The following is a 24,436-nucleotide window of genomic DNA, read 5'->3' on the forward strand; positions in this document are numbered from 1 at the left end:
TAGTCACCCAGGGGGTAAGGCACTTGACTCGTTTTTTTTATCAAGTGGTTTCTCCAGTAGACCTATTCCACTTTTCGCGCGCGTTTTCTAGCTGCAGCTAGAATTGTTTCGACCGGATTTTTAAATTTTTCGATTGCGCTCAAAGCAGCAAGTATGGACGCACGCGGGTTTAAAAAATAAATATATAAAAAATATATAAACATCACTATATACCCGCGCTCATAGCAGCAGGTATATTTTTGATTATTTAATGTGATATATCATAAGACTTTTCTTGGTTCATTTCACTAATCACTATGCCACTATCACTTGTTGTGATAGGACATTTCTAGGCTCATTTCACTATGCCACTATCACTTATTGTGATAGGACATTTCTAGGCTTATTTCACTATGCCACTATCACTTATTGTGATAGGACATTTCTATGCCTACTATTTCACTATATCAATATCACTATTTCACTTTATAAAATCTTGAAATTCAGCAAATATTAAATGTCTTGAAAATTATTATAAAAATCTGAAACAAATAAATTATGAAATTATACAAATCCTGAAACAAAAAAAATCTGAAAACATTAAAAAACATAATATTAAAATCCTGAATAACTCGAACTCCTGAAATCATAAAAAAGCTGAAACATATAAAAAGCTGAAACAGAAAAAATCCTGAAACATACTTGAAAATTTGATTATTGTTTTTGGAAAAGTGCATTTAATATCAAAAATATCTTAAACATAAACATACATCGCGAATGGAAAATAGGGTGAAAATTTATCTATTATAAATTTTCACGATAGATAATAATGTCCTAATCACCCTTGTCTACTCTGTTTGAGATAGACAAGGTCGATTCATTTTGACTTTCACACTATTCAATTTGACATTTAAATTAAATGTATAATTATTGTAAAAATTAGTCAAAATAAATCTATACATAAAATAATAATTTGGAACGACAAGAAGTTTCAAAAAATATAGCAACAATTTTTTGAAACTTCAAGGATATTGAAGCACTTTTCCGGGATAGGTTAAAAATTACAACTAGTCAATCTTGATCTAGAGGAACCTACCTTTTGCGAGTAAACATCCACGTAGAAATTGTCCAGGTATTCTCCAATAATCCAATTAAATCCCATCATATCCTTTTAGCAAATCCATGAAGAAGTTGTCCAGGTAGTCTCCAATAATCCACATAAATTCCGATCCATTCTCTCAGCGAAGCCATGTAGAAATTGTCAAGGTAGTCTCCAATAATCCATTTAAATAATAATCCCAAAACAGCAACAGGCACTTTTTACACTTATACACTTTTTACACTTATTTCACTTTTATTATATCACTCAATTTTTTTTATATATTTCTTTTTTAATAATAATCACTAGCACAAACACTTTCACTTTTTTTTTTTTTTATGACCATACGAGACGATCGGCACGTGGTCATTTCAAACTAAACGTAACCGACAAAAAAATTCTAAACGATATACCATCCGCGAAAACTAAGACGAACAGACGAAATTCTACGAAAATATTCTATTATTTTACACTTTTTTTTTTTTTAACCAAACAACCACGAGGTACTTTTTTACTAACCACGAATTTAATGGACGGAAAATTTTTAGATGATGTTAAACCGATGAAACCCGGAGACAAACTGACTAGAAATCGTCTAGGACTGCACCTTATATATCCTAGACTGTCCTAGACGAGGACTAGAGGTCGCTTTTTCTAGGATTTACTGCCTAGTTTCGCCCTCTGCAGATCAGCCATTGGCTAACACCAGGCAAAAATTTTTGAAACACCTTTCGCGCCTAGTGAAAAAGAAAATTTCACGTGGATGCCATGCTCTCGAACCTAAAAAAAAAACACGTGCAAAAAAAATTTCAAATATATTTTTGTGAATTTTAATAATTTGTAAAAGAAAAAAAATATATTAATGTATATACAGATTATTTTAAAATTAATTAGAATAATTTGCAAATTAAAATTTTGACTGATGAACTTTTCTTGCTGTTGCTTTTCACTGATGACTTGGAAATTTTACAGAACAATTATTTCGACAAATAGTATTTAAAATTAAGTAAAAAAAACAAATTAAACTAATCAGTTTTTTTTTTTATAAATTTGTTGAATCGACAATCGAAAAATAAAAATGATCAATTGAACACTTGCATCTTTCCACGAGGTAGTGGCAATTTAAAATTTGGTTAGAATTATTTTAAATTGCCTCGTGTAGACTACCTCGTGGAATTTTATTATAAAAAAAAATGTGCAAGTGTTTAATTGATCAATTTATTTTTCAATTGTCGATTCAACAAATTTATAAAATAAAAACTGATTAGTTTAATTTTTTTTTTACTTAATTTTAAATACTATACGTCGAAATAATTTTTCTGTAAAATTTCCAAGTCACCAGTGAAAAGCAACAGCAAGAAAAGTTCATCAGTCAAAATTTTAATTTGCAAATTATTCTAATTAATTTTAAAATAATAGGTATATAATATATACTTCGACGAGTTTATGTCCAAACCTACCCCAATCCACCCCTTACCGTAGAAAATTATAAAAAAAATCCATCATTATCTAATTTTTTATTTAATCGGCCCTTTATCGGTAACAAAAAAAAAAAATTATCAATTGCTTGAAAAATATTCTCAAAGTCAAATATAAAAAAAATATACAAACAAGTCAAGTTTAAATTTATTGAAAACGTCACGAATTTATGCGTGAATAATATAACTAATTAATTAACACACTGGTAAATATTAAACTCTTGTTAAAATTAAATAAAAAAAAAAAAAGAAAAATTTATTTAAAAAAAAATTCATGTCACCTGATGATACATAAAAAATTGAAATCAATAAAATGTATTATTAATTTACCAAGTGTAAAAGAAACATCATGAAAAATTTAAAATTAATATTTTTTTTGAGTATATCCAGTAAGTTTTATATATATTTTTAAAAATATTACAAAGTTTATTTATTTTAAATTTAATTATTTAAAGGTGTGTTGGGTAATCTTGAAAATAGAATAATAAAAGGAATAAAAGCTAAAGAAGGTGAGCTTCCAAGCTCAGTTGCAATATACATGAACGGAAATCTAAAATGTGGTGGTACCATAATTGATGAAATTCACATTATTGTAAATAAAAAAATTACTTAATTTTATATTACACATAAAATGTTTATTTTTATTTATTATTTTAATATTTATCAACAGACAGCAGCTCATTGTTGTCAACAATTATCACCAAAAGAATTGACTGTCTTAACTGGTGCAAATGATTTATCATCCTGGTTACCAAAATCATATGGCGTCAGTCAAATTTATATTCATGAAGACTACATTAACAGTGGATCATTTGAAAATGACATTGCAATATTAAGTTTGAGTGAAAATATTTATTTCAATTCAGTAACAAAAGCTATTAAATTACCAACTCAAGAAACTCCAGAAAATACTAATTTAACTTTAAGTGGCTGGGGAAAAACTAAAGATTCAAATGGTAAAAATGATCTACCAACAGATTTGATGAAATTGGAAACAAAAATAATTAGTAATTCGTTGTGTAAAAAATGGCTATTGCGTGAAATTAATGACAGTCAAATTTGTACATTTATATCAAATGGACAAGGTGCATGTACTGGTGATAGCGGTGGTGGACTGGTTGATGGTAACACCTTGGTTGGAGTTGCCTCATGGATAGCTGGAAAAAAAGGATGTGCAACTGGTTATCCTGATGTTTTTACACGTGTATATTCATTTGTTCCATGGATAACGAAAATACTGAACAATTAATTATCATACATAAATTTACATGCAAATTGAATTTCATATTTTTATAAATTGATTACTCAACATTGGCTTGTTTCTAACATGACAATACTGTGTTAACAAAAAGAGTCATAAAAAAAACTTGCAAAGATATAAAACAGAAAATAAATTTTGTTATTCATTTCATTGTAATTTATTTGAAAAACTAGATTTTAATTTTTAATAAATAATGTAAATTGTTTTGTTGTGTACTTTATAAAGTGTCGTATTGAATTTTTACAATGACATTTATTTTAAACCTTAAATATGAAAAATAAAAAACAGCAATGTAGTATTAAATAATTTAAATATACTGCTTGTTAAATAATTAAAATTAAATCATCAGAATATTAATGAGATATTTTTTTTAAATATTTAAAAACGTCAACAAACACAAGCCAGATGTTTCGAAATTTTTTTTTCTTTTCGAGTATATATTAAGTTGAATTTAAAATCAATTTTAATTAACGTAATTAATCATGTACCAGTTGATGATTTTATTAATCAGCAGCATCTTCATTCAAGGTACAAAAAATAAAAATTAATTTCTTCTTTTTTATGTTTAAAATCAACTATAGTATTCATTTCGATTCGAAATTTTCAAATCGAAATTTTCTAGTAAATTTCTACACATTTAAAAAAGCCAAATAAAAGTGTTATTAATTTTCCATTATAATTAAACATTCTTTCAGCTAAATAAAAATAAAAATAACAAATGTTTTGATAATTATTTTAATCAACAGATGTCCGTGGAATTGTTGGTGGTGTTGATTCAAATATAATTGATTTGCCATATCAAGTATCACTTCGACGTTCATCCCAACACATTTGCGGTGGTGCAATAATTAGTGATCGACATATTCTCACAGCAGGTCATTGTATTGCTGGTATATTTTCATCTCCTTTCACTGAACTCACTGTTGCCTCGGGTTCAAGTACCCTCAATGGCCCGGCCAATGTTCATTTTGTTGATAATGTCATTGTACATCCTGGCTATGTACCTCGTGCTTCTACCCAACGTGTCAAAAATGACATTGCCATAATAATTGTAAAAAATAACACCAAACATGCACAATATTATTTTAAAATAATTCAAATATTATTTACATTTTTTTTTATTTAATTTTCAGCTTGAAAATTCAATTAAAGAAAATGAATTTCAATCGAGAATTTATTTACCAAATGAAAATACACCAAGTGGAATTGTTGGAGTTGTCAGTGGCTGGGGAAGAACTTCAATTGACAGTAAAAGTTCAATTGTTCTTAAAAAAGCAAGTGTAAATATTTTAAGTTCAATGGAATGCTTGGAACAAGGTGAACTTGTTGGTGCTGGACAATTGTGTGGTTTTAGTGGTCTTGGAAGTGGAACATGCAAAGTAAATTTATCCTTTTAATTTAATTTATAATTATATATAATTTTTGATGCTTTGCAATATAGATTTTTAATTAATTTATTTGTTTTTTAATTTATCTGTAGGGAGACAGTGGGGGACCACTTGTTTTTAAAAATACAATCATTGGAATTGTATCAACATCTGATCGAGAATGTCTGCAAAATGTACCTCACACTTATACACGTGTTTTTACACATTTAAAATTTATAAAAACAACAATAGCAGAAAATTAAAATTAATAATAAAAAAAAAATAAATAATAATGTTAACTTTAAAATAAAAATTATTTACTAAATGTAAATTAATTTGTCAAGGCTATTTATTTATTTATTTATTTATTATATTTTTTTTTTTGATAATAAATTTGTATAAATTTAAATTTTATTATGAGTTTTAAATTATTAATTAATTTCTTGAATTTCATTATTGTTAATTATTTTAGGTCAATAATTAGCATGATGTATAATTTAAAAATTTAATGACCTAGTTATTTTTAATTTATTTTTTGATAATACAAATTAATTTGTTTGAGAAAAAAAAAAAATACGTTATCTCAATATCTCAGATAAAAGTTCAAGGTCTTTGTTGAATTTTTTTATTTATTATACGTGAAATTATGTAATTTTGTGGATTCATTTTTTATTAATCAGCAAGTTGATGCGTTAAATTTTCCATTAAAAAAATGAAAAAAAATTGCGGCAGTGAGTGTTTCATTAATAATTTTTTAATCAACAAATACACGATCATGTTATTGTTGATAAATATTTCCAGTAAGTGTATTTAATTTACTATCAATAAATGAATTAAAAATTGATTAATATTATGAAATTTCAAGTAGGTGAATTAATAACAAGTAGAATTAAAAACGGTGAAGAAAGTGAAGCTGCTGAATTTCCTCATCACGTTGCAATCCGTAGAAATTCACAGTATTTATGTGGTGGAAGTATTCTCGATGAGCTTCACATAATTGTATCAATTATTTATCTATTTGATAATTTATTTCCATCACTATTTTAATTGTTTAAATTAAATTTTTAATTTTTAGACAGCAGCACATTGTGTACAAAAACATGGTCAAAAATTTAATAATTTAAATGTTATTGCTGGAACGAATGACCTTGGATTATGGTGGCCAAGGACTTATGGTGTTAAAAAAATATATATTCATCAAGATTACTCTGATGACAAGTATGAAGATGACATTGCAATATTGAGGGTAAGAAAATATTAAAAATCATAAGAAGAATTGAGACAGGAAAATTTCTTTAAATAATTAATTTAGAAATTTAATTGATAATTTAGTTGGATGAGAATATTAGATTTAATAATAATCAAAGACCAATTAAATTACCTGATGGTGATACTCCCGAAGAAAGTGATATTACAATGTGTGGCTGGGGAAAATTGGATACAGCTGGATATCGTCCAGTGCTGCTGAGAAAATTATCTACTAGAGTTATTAAAAATTCAAAATGTCAAATTCAAATGGGACGTCGTATTTATGATAGACAAATTTGTACTTATGCTCCACATGGTGCTGGTGCTTGTTTTGTAAGTTTTAATATTGTTGGTAATAATTTTTTAGAACAATTCTTCATTTAATTGTTGGAAAAAATTAAAATCGAAATCGAAAAATTACATAATGCTTTTATCGCGTTTCGGCTTATTAAATTAATATCTTTATTAAAAAAATATATTTTTCATGTTATTTTGTGCCTAAATTGTTGAGAATTATTTTCTCTATTATCTGGTAAATTTTTAGAACAATCCTTCGTTGCGTTTAGTAGCTGTAGAAATGATAAAATCGAAATCGAAAAATTTTATAATGCACTATTTGGCTCATTCAATTGATTTCGATTTGAACTTAGTAATTATAAATGATAACATTATTATGTAGAAAAAAATAATTACAATTAAAACAATGATAATAAAAAATTCCAGGGTGACAGTGGAGGTGGACTAGTTGATGGTGATGTTCTAGTTGGCATTGTCTCATACATTGCTGGTGCTGGATGTGGCAAACTCTTCCCTGATGTTCATACACGTGTATACCATTATGTTCCATGGATCAAGAAGACCCTAGATGACGATAATAACTACTATTCAAAAAGTTTTTTTTCACTCTTCAAATAAAATATAATCAATTTAAATTTGTCGAATTTTTTTCAATATCATTCACATTATTTATTTGTTTAAAAATTAACACAACTTAATTATCTTTTTATCCAGTCAATAGATAATTATAAACAATTAAAAAATTTGTTAAATAAATCATTATAAAAAAAACATAAACATACTTAAATTAAACTACAAATAATTTTACATAAATTTTACATTTGAAACATTTTTTTTTCGGTAAATAATAGCTTTGAATTAATTTAATTTTTTTCAATCAATTTTTTTAGAAAATAAAATATAGTTAACTTTTAATAATAATTAAATCTAATGTCGTTTTTCCAGCAAACTTTTAACAATCAAAAAAATAAAAAACTTTAATAATAATTGAATTACACTACGTATTTTTTTTTTGGCTTTAAATCAATTAATTTTCTATATATAAATAATTAAATTTACTCTCTGTTATTTTGTATTTTGTCTTTTTTCAAATTTTAAAAATATACCTTCAATTGGTCGAAGAATAATAGACGAATAAGTTTTAATTGACTCATGAGTGTCACGACTTTTGACTCTCCATTTTCTCATTATCTCAGCCAGTCCAATTTTAGCCTCAAGATTTGCAAATTTTTGACCAACACAGTTTCTTGGACCAGCTGAAAATGGAATCTGCAATCAACATGATAAAAATTAATCAAATTAAGCCAAAAATTATCAGCAAACAAAAACACCACCATGTAATTTATAAACAAAAAAAAAATAATAATAACTTACATAAGCAAATGGATGATGCTTGGCTGTTTTTTCAACTAAAAATCTATCTGGATCAAATTTTTTTGGATCATTCCATAGCTTTGGATCAACATGAATCTGATTAATATGAATCATCACATTACAGCCTTTTGGAATAGTATATTTATCTATTTAAAAATCCAAAAATAAATAATTAAAATTTGAAAATAAAACAATGAAAAATTAATTTAATAAATGTTTTACCAAGTTGAACATCTTCTGTAATGTATCTGCCAATTCTAACTCCACCAGGATAAAGTCTCAATACTTCCTTGATAACTCTATCAAGATAATGTAACTTGGCAATATCATCTGTTGTCACAGTTTCATTTGAATCACCAAAAACACTGTCCAATTCTTGATGAATTTTATTTTGTATATCATCATCATTACCAACACAAAATAAAAACCAATTCATCAAGCTCATTGTTGTATCATGACCCTTAACATATTAAAAACAATTTAAACAATTAATTTTTGCTTACAATTATTAGATAAATTTTATTCATCATCTTACCCCAGCCATAAATGTTTTAACATGATCTCGAATTTCGTTGATGGTCAATGGTCGTTCCTCTCTTTCATTTGCTTCAAAAAGAATATCCAATAATGCCTTCTTCTTACTTCCTTCTTCTACAATAAATTAACAATATTATTTATAAATATTTATTGAAAAATAAAAATTCAACCTGGAATCAACAAAATTAACTACCTTCATTTTCAACAGCTTCATGATTATTTCTGCTATGGTATTCTTTCATTTTTTTCCTAATAACCTAAAGATAATAATTAAAAAAAATTATTATTATTAATTTTCGTATATTTAATTGTTGTTAAATAGTTGAATAATATTTTTTTGTATTTATACTCACACGAAGACATTTTTCATCGACAATTTTAACAGCAGCTTGAAATTTTTTTCCCTCAGCTGTTTGATAGTAAATTAAATCATACTTTAACCACGGCTGTCTGATTCGGGATGTAACACAATCAAATACTCTGAAAATATATTATTTTTAATATACAAAATTATAATAATAAACAATTTAATTGTTATTTATCACTTACGAGCGAATTGCATCGGTGTAATCTTTTTCTTTATCGCCGTATGTGTCGATGCTCATTCCCAATGCAGTTTCTATTCAAAAAAAAAATGAATAAATAATAATAATAACATAATTTGTTATTTATAAATTTTTGTTGTTTTTAAATTTACCGTAAATAATACTGAGTGAAAAATTTGCAATTGAATCATAAACATCGAAATATTCATTGCCAATTGTTTGGATTTTCTTCTCTAGAAATTCGTTGAATAAAATTGTTTTTTTTATCATGACTTTTGAATATTCTTTCAGAATACCAAAGTGAAATGCAGGTGTCATTAATTTTCTGTCATGATTCCATTTTTCTCCTGTTGATTAATAAAAATAAAATTAATAATTAATTGATACTTTTGTTGGGTTAATCCGCGAAATACCTGATGAATTCAAGAGACCAAGTCCAAAACATGGCTCAAAATATTTATAGAAATTTGATTTTGTTGAATGCTTTGGATCACGAAGTATTATTTCAGCAAATTTATGATTATTTATGTGAATTGTTGTTGTTGTTCCCATTTGTGTGCGAAATATTCCATCTTGAAATTTATTAAAAATACCTTGGAGATAATCATCAATGTCTATGAAAAAATAACAAAAAAAATATTTTATTTCGATGAAAAAATCAGTGGGTTTTGATAATGAAGAATAATTATTTTTTTAAATTAACAATTTATTATTTTTACCTTCCAATTTTTGCTTGTACAACTCCCAAGGCCAACCAATTATTGGTAATTTCGTTGGTGCCATTGGAATCGTCGAAACTTTTTTGTACCAAAAATAGTAACTAACACTGAGATCAATTATTTTTAGAAATATTAAAAATAATACTGCTGTTAATATCAATGAAAACGACATGATTAATTTTTAAACTTTTTCTTTGATATTTAATTTTTCATGAAATTATTTATAAAAATATTTGTTAATTTTTAACTATTACTTTTTTTAATTTAAAAAATATTTTTCGAATTGATTTTATTTACGATACGAACGCTATCACTAGTTTCGACTGAATGAAATGAAAAATTTTGAAAATTTTACTTATTTTAATATTTTATTTAATTCTTTTGTTAAAATTTATTTTTCAAAGTTCTATTATTTTCTTGGAAAAATTAGGTTTGTCTTTTGTGTTGAACAAAATTTAAATTTTTTTTAAAATAAATTTTGTCAATTTAGTTGTTTATTTATTTTTATTTTATTAAATTTTAATCTTTCTTTAATTTTAAAATAAATAGAAAAATTTAAAAGAGACAAATAAATAAATACAAGTCCAGAAATTATAAATCAATTATTAATTTTATTTTTAATTTTAAAAATATTTTAATAACTTTTTTTTATTTGTCATATAATTTCATCAAATATACTTGACAGTATTATTTTTAAAAAAAGGGTTAACCTTGAAAATAAATGTTAAATAATAATATAATATAAAAAAGCAAAAATAAAAAAATATCTTTGGTATATAATGTTGTCTCGAGGCGTCATCAGTGTTGGACCCTTGGCATGTAACAACAAAGTCGTGGGAAATCTCATCTTGATATGACCCCTTTTGTGGTTTTGGCTTACCCATCAGAAAATTTATGCAAATGCATAATTTAAAACTCATCAAATTCAAAAAAGACACTGCGTGTGATACTAATTTTAAATAACGTCTTTATTGTCTATTAAAAAATATTTATAATTAAGATGAAAAATATACTTTCTTTCATCATTATAAAAGTCTAGTAAAAATATTTTAAAAATATATTTAATTATAATAATTTACTTATTTTAATTTATTGTTTGATAAATTTCATTTGCAAGTATTTTTTATTTAAATTTTTAATAAAGATTTTGATTTTTTAAATATTTTTCTTCTCACATTGTCAAGTTGCACAAATAGTTGTTGTGATAATTACATCTTCATCATGGAATTAATAAAATATTTTTCATTTCTATATTCAAGTTTATATACCGACATTTAAACATTTAAAAATCATTTTCATTCCACGTGGCTTCGTTAAATTAAAGCCCGGAATTCTATTATAAATTACTTTGTACTTAAAAGTTAAAATTGATTTTGCAAGTCATTAAATTTTTGGATAAATATAAAATATAAATTTTAAATAATAAATGAAATATAAATATTTAATTTCTAATTTTTTAAAATTAATTTACAATAATATATAAATAATTTAATTGATTAGTTTATTCATTTGACTGTTTAGAAAAATAATTTTTTTATTAGTAAAAATTTTTGCGTGAGACACGCAAGAAAAGCATCACTTGGTTTCGATAATACTTAAATGATTTATCGTTGATCGATTGGCAAAGTAAAAAGATATTCAGCCAGTTATATTCAAGCAAGATGAGCATAAGGTTTTGTACATTGTAGTATCAATAAATCAAATGATGCTAGCTCGTATTTTTCAGAGGTGAATTGGATAACGAGAATAGAAAATCTATATGTATGCATGTATTAAATATATATATATATATTTTGTTCGTATAAATACCCAACGATTAAATATTAAAAATAATAATTTAAAAAATAATTTTCCCACTCAATGTCAATGTGAGTAGTGAGTTAACATTAGCCTCATAATTATTCAATTAAATATATAATAATATATAGCTGCTTTCATTTTTTGCTATTATTTATTTTATTATTTTCTCAAATGAAAATGAGTTGATGAATGAAAGTGAGGCAGGGTCAATGACATTATAAAATAGTGGGAAATATTATTGTCGTCATAGTTGTTTGTAAGATCACGTATCTTGATGATGAGTAATGATAATTTATCTTGTAAATATACCTCAAGAAAATAAATTAATAATTGTAAAAAAACATCAACGATTATCGTGACTTCCAGTTGTTTTTAAGTGTCTCATTTATTCTTAATTTTTTCAACTTTTTTATTGGTTTTTTTTTTTTTTTGTTAATAATTTTAATAGTACACATTATCGTTATCGTAAATTGACGTTTAAATTACTCTAAATATTTAAATATATGTTTTAAAAATTTAGAGAAAAAATATTTTGTAATAGTTTATTTGATATAAAATTTGAAATTAATTATTAATTAATATTTTAAATTTAAAAAACAATGATTCTTAATTTTTTTAATTGAAAAAATAATTTCTTAAAATTTATGTAATAATTTTTATGTATTTTAAAATTTGAAATTAATAATTTCATAAATTGCATTTCAAAAAAAATATAGAATAATATTTTTATTATTAAAGATACAATCTAAAATTTAAATACCAAAAAACCATAAATCTTTATTTCATCAATGAAAAAAATAAATTTCTAAAAATTCCATAAATTTTATAAATCAATAAACATAAAATTTATGTAATAATAATTGACATTTAAATTCCAAAAAATATAAAAAGATTAATTAAATATAAAAAACCAAAATAAATAAAATAATTTAATAATCCAAAAAAAAAAAAAAAAAAATTTATGCGATTATAAAAGTGCACAAATATAATGTATCAATAATAAATAAATATAAAAAACCCCGTCAAACTTGAACAATAACTTGAGCAATAAATTGAAAAAAAAAATAAAAATATATTTGTTAATGAAAAAATGATAAAAGTCTACTGTGGATGCGACGCCAAAACGAATCTTGTCTCATCTTGAAATAGGTGGCTATATAGCTGCCGATAATAGTTGTTCGCCCCGGGGATCACAGGTAATTAATAGTTTATGAGTATGGTGTTAAGAATTATCATTCATAATCAGAAAATATGCGTGACATGAATATTCCATTGCTGTGTTGTAAAAAATATATACTTGATCACAAATAATTATCATTTTTTAAATACTTTTAATATGAACAAGGCATTTCACAGTGCTCCCACGTAATAATCCACTGGTTTTCTTGCATAAACTATTTATTGAAAATAATAATAATCATCTAAAAAAATTACAAGCGTTAATGCATGTCACCTGAGGCTTTTAAATTAAAAAAAAAAAAACACTGACCTGCAACTTGTCACTCATTTTTTTTTATTTCAAATGCACTTTGAATTTTTTTTTTTTACAATGAATAAATATTAAATAAACAAAGAGAATATTACTATCTGTAATGTTGTAATTTTTTTTTTCTATTAATTTATTTATGAATTAAAAAAATAAATAAAAAATTATTTAAAAATTTGTAAATATTTTTTTTAAATTTACAGTTAAAATTAAATTTAAAAGTAAATTTTGTATAGATATTTTATTGTTATAAATGAATGATAAATATTTAAATTTATTATTGTGTTTCATTGAATAGAAAATAGTTTAAGAAGAGTAAATTTCTTCTAGCTTTCATCCGGCACCGTGGCTTAGTTGGCAAAGCGCCTGTCTAGTAAACAGGAGATCGGGAGTTCGATTCTCCCCGGGGCCTCATTCGGTGAATGATTGGATTTATTTTTTGCTTTTTGAATCGATAATATTTATAAAAACAATAATAATCATCTAAACAATAATTTTTTATTCATTAAATTCATTTAAATATTTTTTAAGCTCATAAAATTCATCAATTTTGTTCTAAAAAAATTACATTCTTTTTTTTTTTTTTTAAATCATCATTGCACTCGTTGTGTCAACACAATAAAAAAAAAAAAAAAGAGAATTATATTCAAGTTGCTTTGTAAATTCAAATTCCAATGTGCCCACGATTATTATTTTTTTTTTATTTTGTGTACCTCCAATGAATAAACACCTGGTTGAATTGAATGAAAAAAAAAAAAAAACTTGAAAAACAATTATCATTATTATTATGTAACTCTAAATAAAAGACCAATATGTTCTTGATTTTTTTTTCTTTATTTCATATCTTTATCTGCTTTTAAATTTATTTATTTTCGTTATTCGATTTTTGAATTCAATAAACGTATTCAACAAGTAAAAAATAAATTGAAAAAAAAAATTTATAGCTTTACGTGGAGTTGTTGCAAAAATTTTATAAAAAGTTGTTTAAAAAAAAAAAACAGCTAGTGTTAATTTAAAATAAAAAAATTATTATGCATTATAATATTATGGTTTATTTTAATTTGAAAAAAAAAATAATATTCATGAATTTAATTTTTTTTAAAAAGGTAAACTATAATGACAATTTTTCGTCGAATATGAATAAATTATATGAATATATAAATTGGTGTAAATGATAAAAAAAAAGTTAAAAGTTGTAAATATAAATATGAAGAAAAATAAATAAATAATAAAATAAGTATAATAGCATTAGTAACATATTAATATATGCAAATAAAACGTGAGTTTAGCTACCCTCCAGGTGGGAGAGACCGGGAGAGACAGAATAAAATCAGCAAAACTCATGGCATATGATTATTTAGCTTGAAGATGAGACTGAGAATGAAACTCCAACTGCATGAATAAAGACAGAATTATTCACAGCATAATAAATAATTTTTTTATTATTTTTTTACCATCATGATGTAGATATCAAAGTCTACATTTAATCCTGACCACGGTGTTGGATGCAACACAAGGGCTTAGTCAACAAGAAATTTATATTATGACTTTGGACAACTTGATCAAAATTTTTAAATTAACAATATAATTCAAATGGACTTTGCAATTTCAAAATAAACAAATATTTTTCTAGTCATTATAAATTATTTGACATTGATGAGATTATTAATTTATATTAATATTTTTTATATCAACTTGTTGTGCATTTTTTTTCATCTACTTAGATAATGTTTTTCATTGTAAATACTTCCGGTAAGTTGAAATAATAATATGAGATTTTTATTGTCAGTTGGTTTGTTAGTTAATACACATTGTTTATTTTTTTTTTGTTGATAAATTTTTAAAGCCAAGGGCCAGTTGGTCAGTAACTTACGGGTTAAGTGGTGTTTATTTATTTTTTTTTAAAACATAATAACGTCACACACAGAGAGAGAGTATATATAAGACCGCATATACGGAATTGCAATAGGTAAATAAACATGTGGGCGATGCAGGTTGTCTTTACTCTCTTGTATATTATTATTATGATGTTTATATACCTGTGTACATACTAGTCTGTACTAGCCTAGAGATTCCAGGTGAAATTACGTCCCACGTTATTGAGATCGTTTCCGTCGTTTGATTGATACTTTTTTATCATTTTTTTTTTTTTTACTTTTTGCTCGATCAACTGAAAGAAAAATTGAGATATCAAAAAGGATTATGGAAGGAAGTTGTCGCATTTTTAAAATTATAAATGCACTTGTCAACAATAAAAATCATTTTTTTTTATTTGATTGAATTTTAACGTCATTTTAGGAAGAAAAAAAATATACAAATTGACAAATTTTCTAGGATTTAATTTTAGCAATATTATTGCTTTAAAAATTTATAAATAAATGTACAATTTAAATGTTTTTTTAACCTGTTAATCACTCAGCAGGTTTTTTTTATTTTTACATTTCAAAATTGATTAAATATTTGACATTTATAAATAATTGTTGGAACGTTGTTTAATAAATAAATGTTCTTCAAGTATCTATTAATTAATTGATTTAAATTTGATGAAAGTATGTTGTTTATTATTATTTTTTTTTTTTTGATTTAGTACTAGTTTATTTTGAAGACGTCATTACATGATTATTCAATTTTTTTTGTTATTAATTTTCGAGTGTTTAAGTATCTATTAAAAAAAAAATTGAATGTCACGTTTGAATTTTAAATATTCAATTTAAAAAAAGTGAAAATTGATGCGTTATTTTAAAAATTACCGATCATCAAATACGTAATATTTTTTTTATTTAAAATTAATATTTACATTCTCTTTTTTGTCTATTTATCTATACATGTTTTATATTTTATTTTTTATTTTTCATCATATATGTTGGCTGGGTTTAAAATCTTGAAGCCATCAATTTCCTGTTTTCTCGTAAATTATTGGGTGACTCTTAAATAATTTCTGTGAAGTTAAAAAAACGAGTCAATATTTCAAACAAAAGTGAATGTTAGTAAATTGTGAAAGTGGTCATTTAAAAAAAACGTAACATATAAAGATTCAACAAAATTTTTTTATAAACATTTTGATAAAAAATTGAGAAGAAAAAAAAAATTATTTAATTGCAAATTTTATATATTTTAAAAGGCTATTATTTTATTATCAATTTGTAATTTTATTTTTTAACTTGCTATTTTATTCGCAAGTGTAGGTAGTCAAAAATTGATCATCAAGTCGGTTCTCTTTGATGACAAGCACTTTTAATTTACCAGTAATAATAATAAAATCATTTAATGTGAATCTTTGACGCGTTAAATTCATTCAACTTGCACTTTCATTTTAACATTATTTTTTCTCTCTTATTTTATTTATTTATTTTTGAAATTATATTATCTTTTTATCCTTTAAATTTGATATTTTATTTTCTGCATCTTTGTACTTTTCTTTGAAGATAAATTTTCAAATTAAAAACAGAAATACATTTTTTTCAAATTAAATTAATCAATTAACAAACAAATCATTGTAAATAATAGAAAAAAAATTTTTTTAAATACATTTAATAATATTTGAAGGCTCTTAATCAATCAATAAAAATATTCATTTAATTTATCCTCGCCTTGAATAATTTTAAGAACAATAAAAATCAAAAATACTTGCAGCATTTAAAAAAAAAAAAAAACAAATTAATTTAACAGTAAATAAAATGACGTTACATTTTTTATTTATCGATCAATATATTGTCGAATGATATTTAAAATATCATTAATTTAATGTCTAGCATAGGATTATTATTTATTTATATTTTTTTTCTTCAACAAGTGATGTGAGTGTTGCAGAAATGAGATCCACGTGAAAGTTTAATCGACACGATCAATATGCTTCTTTATTATTTTTTTATTTCATTTGTATATTTTTTTTTTTTTTGAATTTATTTTTATTCTCTCTTTCATCTTGATATTTGATTTTAGCCTTTGGATATATGATGCTTGTGTGTTGGGTCTTCTTTTATATACATAATAATATATAACACTAAACAACGACACAACTAAAAACGTGGAGATGTTTTATATAAATCAACGCGAGTTCAAGAACCCTTTTAAAATTTAATACTTTTTTTTTTGTATTTTTTATTTTAATATTCTTGTTTTATTTTTGTGTCCATTTTTTATTATTTTTTGCGAATAGGATACCAATCAATTTTTAAAAAGCAGTAGCTCATATATACTTTCTCGATTTTTATTTATAAATTTTTATTACAAAAATATTTATTTAGTTTATTTAGATTTTGAGCTTTAATATTATTTTGATTTATTTGCAGAATAAATTACACGTGTTATTGTTATTTGTCAATTTTTTTTTCAAGTAAAATCATTGTTTGAAAATTGGTAGAGTATAAAGAATTAATTGTTTAATATATTTATCTACCTGTTGTACATAATGTTGCATCGATTTGCACGAATACACGATTTTAAAAATTTAATAATGATTTTTTTTTTGGCTTATCGATTGCTTTGATTGTTCTCACGTTGAAGCAACAAGTTATCATCTTGAAAATATTATTCATCTGCAACTTTTTAATAACACTGGATTATTGTAATTTTTTCTATAACAAATTTTAAATATTTCATTTGAAAAGCCATTAATTTAAAAATTAAAAAATCAATTTTGAATGATATTTTTTTGAAAATAACTAATGAATATTGTCAACCAATTAATCACTTAATTTAAAAAACAAAAAATGATTTAAAAATATGTAATTTTAATGACTCTGCAGCTCTAATTACTAGACAGTTTTTTTTTTCAAATTAATTTCAAAAAATATAGTAGGTAACATTCTGTTCATTGATGACAATTAATTAGACAAGGTACAAATTGAAATGGTAATTGTCATGATCATCATCATCATAAGCAAAATATAATTTTCCTGGTTACAGTTTGGTCTTTGAATATTGTCAGTATATATATTTACCTAGTATCAAGACCAAGTTGTTGCTGGTTGTAGTAGTAGGGTGTATCATTGCCCAGGTGAACGGAGTTTACTGTCAGTTCTTTCGAGACCATAGACATCGAGTCATCCCGTGAGTTGTTTTAATCCGTCTTTCATCTAGGTGAAAAATAAATTTGAAAAAAAAACCAAGCATATTCATTTAAATTCATCACGTTCTTATCATCAAGCAAAATCACAAAACAAGTTTTTATAAATAAACTTTCATTAACATTATAAATTAAATAAATTATAAAAAAATAAAAAAAATAAATGTATTTATAATATACAAGTGTTATTTAAAATGTTGTAAATTAATAATTTAATTAATGTGCAAGTGTCAATTATCATGATGATCGTCATATTTAATTTGGCATTGTAAACAAGTGAGTAAAATAGAAATTAATAATTAATTATAATTGCCATGTGAAAATAGAAAGAAAAAGAGGGAGAGATTGAGAGAGGTAAAATATCATGATAGTGAGACGAGAGAGGAAAGGAAAATGTATAAAAAAATATTGTTAGATTGACATTTGAGACAAAATACATACCGGCAGGAATGACGAGGCCATTGGCTTTTACTTTCTTTAACCGTTTGAATAACTTGACGTCACGCTGTCTTTGAAATAGTATACAACACTAGATGAAATTTTTTATATTGTCTATGTGCAGTGTGGATCATCATGCCAAGATTATTGTCTATCATCAGGGAGACTATTATCAGATAAATTATATTTTTATTAAGTACTCTTCCTAGACAAAGAATCATCAACTTTTATTTTATTTTTTTTTCATAAATTGTATTTTTTATATTGTTGTTTAAATTATTTAAATTAATTAGATACATTTATTTATTTATAAAAGAGTTTATTTGCGAAAACAAAAAAATTTCTAATGATGAATTTTATTTATAAAAAATAAAACTTCTTTTTACAAAAACATTGACATCAAGTTGTTTAAATTTATTGTGATATTTAATTTGCAATTAAATCTTCGATTAATTAATTTTTTCTAAAACGAAAACAATATTTTTTCAAATGAAATTTTGTCCATCAAAAAAATCAACATTGGTCTTTTTTAAAATAGCATAATACATTTGATCCGTTGAATATATTAAAACATAGGCAAGATCATACAAGGGTCAACAAACATATACAATTTTATATCCTACAAAAATAACAATTTTTTAAATTTTTTATTATATTATTGTTTTGTTTATTTGTCTCGCAAGTCAGGAAGATATTATGTAACAAGACCTCGGCCTTGTCGAAAACGACTTTTGTCGGCGAAATATATTTTTCAAGACTTTCGCTCATAATAAAATTACGACATATTGAAATTCGCATTAATCATTAATTTTGCTTCTTCAATAATCTTTGTTTTTTAAATTATTTCTCTTCTCCATCTTCTTCTTCTTCTTCTTCTTTGATAATTTTTTTTTTTTTTACATGAATTTATACGTATAGGTATTTGCTGATTTTTTCTTTCTGTAATTAATGACTCGAATCATATCGAGTGCTTTAACTTCCTACGCTTGCTTTTTGTTTTTAAAATTTTTATTTTTTTCAAAGCGTAGGTTAAATATATTGCGTGGGCTAAATTTATAAATTTATATATTTTAAACACCATGACGCTACCACCTTATTGGCGCCAATTAATTTTAAACGATTAGTTTAATTTTTTATTACACTCAATTTAACACATTTCATAATTTTTCAAAATTACTTGGCTTATTTTTATGTCAATTTAATTTTTAATCACGGAGAAATTAAATTATTCTAAAAAGCTTATTTATTAATGACAAAATGATGTTTTGAATTACAAAAAAATTATCAAATTGAATTAAGCATTTCAAAATTCAAATAATAACTATGAAATTATTTTATTATATCAATTTGAAATCATTTTAAAAATTATATTCATCAGTTAACTCTTTCTTTGATGTAAAATAAAAATAAATAAAAAATATTGAGAAAGGTCATTTGCATCTCAAGGTAAATATCTCAAATAATTTCACAATATTTAATTCAATTTGAGATAACGATAAAATGTTTTTATAAAATATTTAATAGTCTAGATTTAATCTAATGATATTTACCGTGATGTTTTGAGTTTTAAAATAATCATGTATTTTAAATAACAATTACAATTAATAACAATCAATATGAAAGTGGCTAAAGTCATTTAATAATTGTTGAATTTTTTCAAATTTATAAATACATTCATTTGAAAAAAAAAAAGTATTATCTTTATAAAAATTTCTGCATTGTCAATAACTTTACAATAAAAACACGTCAAATTAAAAAAAAAAAAAAAAATTGATAATGTACTTACTCATCAATGTGATATCAACTTTACATTCAATAAATTTTTCTCATCATTATCTTGTCTTTATTTATTCAAAAAAAAAAATACCCAATAAAAAAAAAATACTGCACACAAAAGTATCAGTTTATTTTCATCTTGAGAAAGAAAAAAATAATTTTTAAATTTGATTATTATAATTTTGTATAAATAAACAATGGAAAAATAATTTTAAAAAATTTCCACGTGTAAATTTTAAGCTGAAATGTAAAATTAATTTTAACATGTGAAAAAAAAAAAGATAACGAACAAATAATTGCATTATTTATTTAATTTATAATGGTGTTTATTATAAATAAAAACAATTAATTAACAATGAATGTTTATCTTGTTTTAAAATCTGCTTAAAAATTATTTGATTTATTTATTTTATTCATGTAATTTAACGCAATGTTTTGCTGTTGTTTTAAAAATATTTATTGCAAAAACAATTTAGATATAATCAAGATGTTTTTATCAATAATTATCGTAATTTGTATGATGTTTTTTTTAAGCTGTTGAATAAGATTGATTGATTGACAAACAAGTTAAAGTTGACTATCCAACTGACAAGGTGCGTGTGCACGTGCGTGGCAATAAATACACGTGACATTTGACGTGAATATGTCTCTCCCGACAGTTGAGTGTTGTCTTCATCAACAACAACAACAACAACAACATCTTGATGTGCTTGATGAAATCTTGAGGCTATATACGTAATGTGATAATAAAAAATAATGTTACTCGAGAGTCCAGACAGTTGTAAAAACAACTGTCAATTTCATTTATTTTTTTTAATTTTACTTTTCATATTTAATTTATTATTTTAAATTCAAAAAATATTATAAATAATCTTTTTAAAAATACATTATTTAATTACGTGATATTTTTAATTTTAATTATAAATTTTATATCAATTTTTTTTGTCGAAAATGACAAATTAAATTATAAATTTTTTGGCTAAAATGTATGTTGTTACGTAGGTGTGGACTCACATTTCAATATTATATTTATCCATTTGATTTATATATTTTAAAATTCTATATTTTATTTATCGTTGAATGTATATAACTGAATGAAAAAAAAATATTGCTCGTCAATGTCAATGAAAAAATAAAAGAGTTACGATCAGTTGAAAAGTTTAAATTCCTTTATATATTTTTTCTTTGCTCTCGTGAAATTCCATATTGTATATAGCACTGTAAATTTTCTGATGATACTGGAGAGAAGCAATACTTGATGTTGCATATTATATGGGTGTGTTGTTTTTGTTGTTGTTGTTATTATTATTATTATTATTGTAGTTGATGATGGAAGTTACGGGAGGCACTTGTATATTATATGCTATATAAAATATATTTATTTATTTTTTTATTTTTGAATGGTGAAGAGGAAGAATAAAAAAATATCTCGATAAAGGTCTTTTACGCCAAATTGGTATGTTGTATTTATGAATGTTTAAAGCAACTTGCACCAAGCATAAAACAAAAATGATCCTAATTTAGCTGATTTTTTGTTTTTCTCAGATCTAGTTTAATTTTCATCAGAAAAACTTTATTTTTTTTTTTTTTCATTATATATTTTGATTTATATATTTTTTTTAGATCCTATTTTAGGTAGTTTATATAATTTTTTTTCAATGATCCTATGCTGTGATCCTATTTTTTTTTAATTATTTTTTGATATTTTTGCTTTTTTTTTCTGAGGATCTTACACATCCTTAATGATCTTACACACTTGGTAGGATCTTATAAATTTTTTCTTAAAGATCTTATTCACATGAATATGATCTTATTAATTAAAAATATATAATACATTTTTTTCCACTCAAATTCATCTAAGCTCGCATATTTAAATTTTCCAAATATTTTCTTTTTTTTTTTTTCAATTCTATTTTAACAATTATTTAAAAAAAAAAAAAAATACAAACACTATTTTATTACCATTTAAACGCTCTTTTTATTCAATCTTCATATTTCACTTTCAAATAATTTTATAGATTTATTACATCTCTAAAACTCTTTTTTTTTATTAAAAAAATTTTTCTCTGAAATTTTGTCAACACATCTTTTAAACTTTCCCATAATTTATCTATAAATTAACTTTAAATATTTTTATAATATTCTTTTCATTACAATAATAACAATTTAAATAAATAAATAATAATAAGAAGAAGAATGTGTGCAAATGATTGCTCACGCCCACTTAGATTGAGGAAATGTCTTGAAAGATATGATTGATTGGATAATTCTTGACCGGCCTTACCTTTTTGCCTACTTTCAAATAACTCTTTTCTCATTTACCGAAGATATTCAACATCACACTCTTAATTGAGATGGTGAATCATTTATTTATTATTTCATATTTATTTATTTTTTATATTTTTTGATATCCACTTATTACTTTATTTACTTACAAATAAAATAAAATGAAAAATAAAAAATAAAATTATCATTACATCTACCTACACATCTCCTTCAAAAACTACATTAATTTATTCATTTATTTATTTAACATAAAAAACCTTATAATAACAACAATATTACTAAAAAAAAAATCCAAAAAAAATCTATATTAAAAGCTCTGAAAATAAATAAATAAATTTAAATAAAAAATCAAATTTAAATAATAAAAAAAATCTTCACAAGTATCGTCACATTTATCTTTTTTTTCAAACACAAGTGTTGAAGTCTTCAAATCCATATAAAATCAGTGCGCAAATATATTTTATTATTATAATAATAATTATGATTATTATTGTTTTATTATTATTAATTTTTTTTAACGTTTTAAATTGAACGCAAACACGAAATGTCGTTAATGTGACCTTCAAAGAAATCATACAAGTTCGTTGATGTACATTTATTTAATATCTCTTCTCTCTTCTCCTCTCCTCTCTCTTGCTATTTTTATAAATAATAATTTTTTTTTTTTTTTTTACTATGTGTTACATACAACCACACACGATTATCCTCGGACACCTTTTCATGTGCTGCCTGTTCAGGGTCATCCATTGTCATATACTCGCGTTTGTCAGAGACTCATAGTTTTATTTTATATAAATTTTTTTTTTTTTTTTTTATTAATACGAATTGTTAATAAATACATGTACAATAGTACTGAAGCTATATAATCGTTAAAAAATAAAAAAAAAAAAAGGTTTTATATTCATTGTCTAAAAATGATTGAGTGAGAAGTAAGTCATATTTTATTTTTAAAATTTTTTTTATTTATGTCATTGAACTCGGATAATTTGTTAATAATAATAATAATAATTGTTGGTATATTATGTAGTTTGAATTTACATGTAGCCATTGTTGTTAGATATTAATTTATTATGTTTTGTGAAAATAAAAAAAATGTATCCGTTTGGGGCGAATACATCCTGGCGTAGAACAAGTGACGACTTCGACGCAACTCGTTCTATGCCAAGAGGTATTTGCTGTAAACGCTAAATCAGACATTTAACATTATATTACTAGGACAGTCAGAAAAAAATCCATCTATGTAGGACTTGAACCCCAAAGCCCTTTACAATGAAAACTGAGCGCTTTACCAACTTGACTACTTGCTGTGTTGATATATTTTGGTTAATTATAATATATATTAATTCTTAAATAGTAAATCTATTAACCAAAATATTTTAAATTTTTATTCTGTCGGACTATATACGTTCCTGTTCTACTTATTTTTCATCCACAAAAAAAAATATAAGTATTTAAATTGAAATTGAAATAAATATAAATTAAAATTAGAGTTTTTTGTAAAAATAAAAAAAATATATCCACAGCATTTGAGGTGAATACATCCTGGCGTAGAACAAGTGACGACTTCGACGCAACTCAATCTATGCCAGGAGGTATTTGCCTGCAATACAATACGAGAAAGAATCATAATCACCCAAAAAAGTGCATCAGGTTAGTATTGGAACCCAGCTTTCCTAGA

The 24,436-nt window shown here is 23.8% G+C and overlaps 3 protein-coding genes and 1 non-coding gene across 4 annotated transcripts; 3 read left to right on the top strand and 1 right to left on the bottom strand.

Moving 5' to 3' along the window:
• Positions 1–2,905: 2,905 nt before the first annotated feature.
• Positions 2,906–3,921, top strand: LOC122853497 (chymotrypsin-1-like). Its single transcript, XM_044153997.1, has 3 exons — positions 2,906–2,945; positions 3,012–3,148; positions 3,227–3,921. Exons 1-3 carry the CDS (start codon positions 2,906–2,908, stop codon positions 3,803–3,805), a joined length of 756 nt encoding a protein of 251 aa, XP_044009932.1. The 3' UTR covers positions 3,806–3,921.
• Positions 3,922–4,299: 378 nt separating this feature from the next.
• Positions 4,300–7,685, top strand: LOC122853498 (coagulation factor XI-like). Its single transcript, XM_044153998.1, has 8 exons — positions 4,300–4,345; positions 4,564–4,868; positions 4,951–5,196; positions 5,298–5,435; positions 6,260–6,430; positions 6,517–6,765; positions 7,156–7,324; positions 7,675–7,685. Exons 1-8 carry the CDS (start codon positions 4,300–4,302, stop codon positions 7,683–7,685), a joined length of 1,335 nt encoding a protein of 444 aa, XP_044009933.1.
• Positions 7,374–9,968, bottom strand: LOC122853499 (cytochrome P450 4C1-like). Its single transcript, XM_044153999.1, has 9 exons — positions 9,905–9,968; positions 9,599–9,799; positions 9,338–9,532; positions 9,190–9,259; positions 8,990–9,120; positions 8,639–8,754; positions 8,326–8,500; positions 8,104–8,249; positions 7,374–7,998 (listed from the first exon to the last, which is right to left on the bottom strand). The coding sequence occupies exons 1-9, from the start codon at positions 9,966–9,968 to the stop codon at positions 7,795–7,797; spliced, it is 1,302 nt and encodes a 433-aa protein (XP_044009934.1). The 3' UTR covers positions 7,374–7,794.
• Positions 9,969–13,529: 3,561 nt separating this feature from the next.
• Trnat-agu lies at positions 13,530–13,602 on the top strand. The gene has a single exon. It is a non-coding gene; the product is annotated as a tRNA-Thr (tRNA).
• The last annotated feature ends 10,834 nt before the right edge of the window (positions 13,603–24,436 follow it).

Source organism: Aphidius gifuensis, linkage group LG3 (genome assembly GCF_014905175.1).
Source record: "Aphidius gifuensis isolate YNYX2018 linkage group LG3, ASM1490517v1, whole genome shotgun sequence".
NCBI classification, from domain to species: domain Eukaryota; kingdom Metazoa; phylum Arthropoda; class Insecta; order Hymenoptera; family Braconidae; genus Aphidius; species Aphidius gifuensis.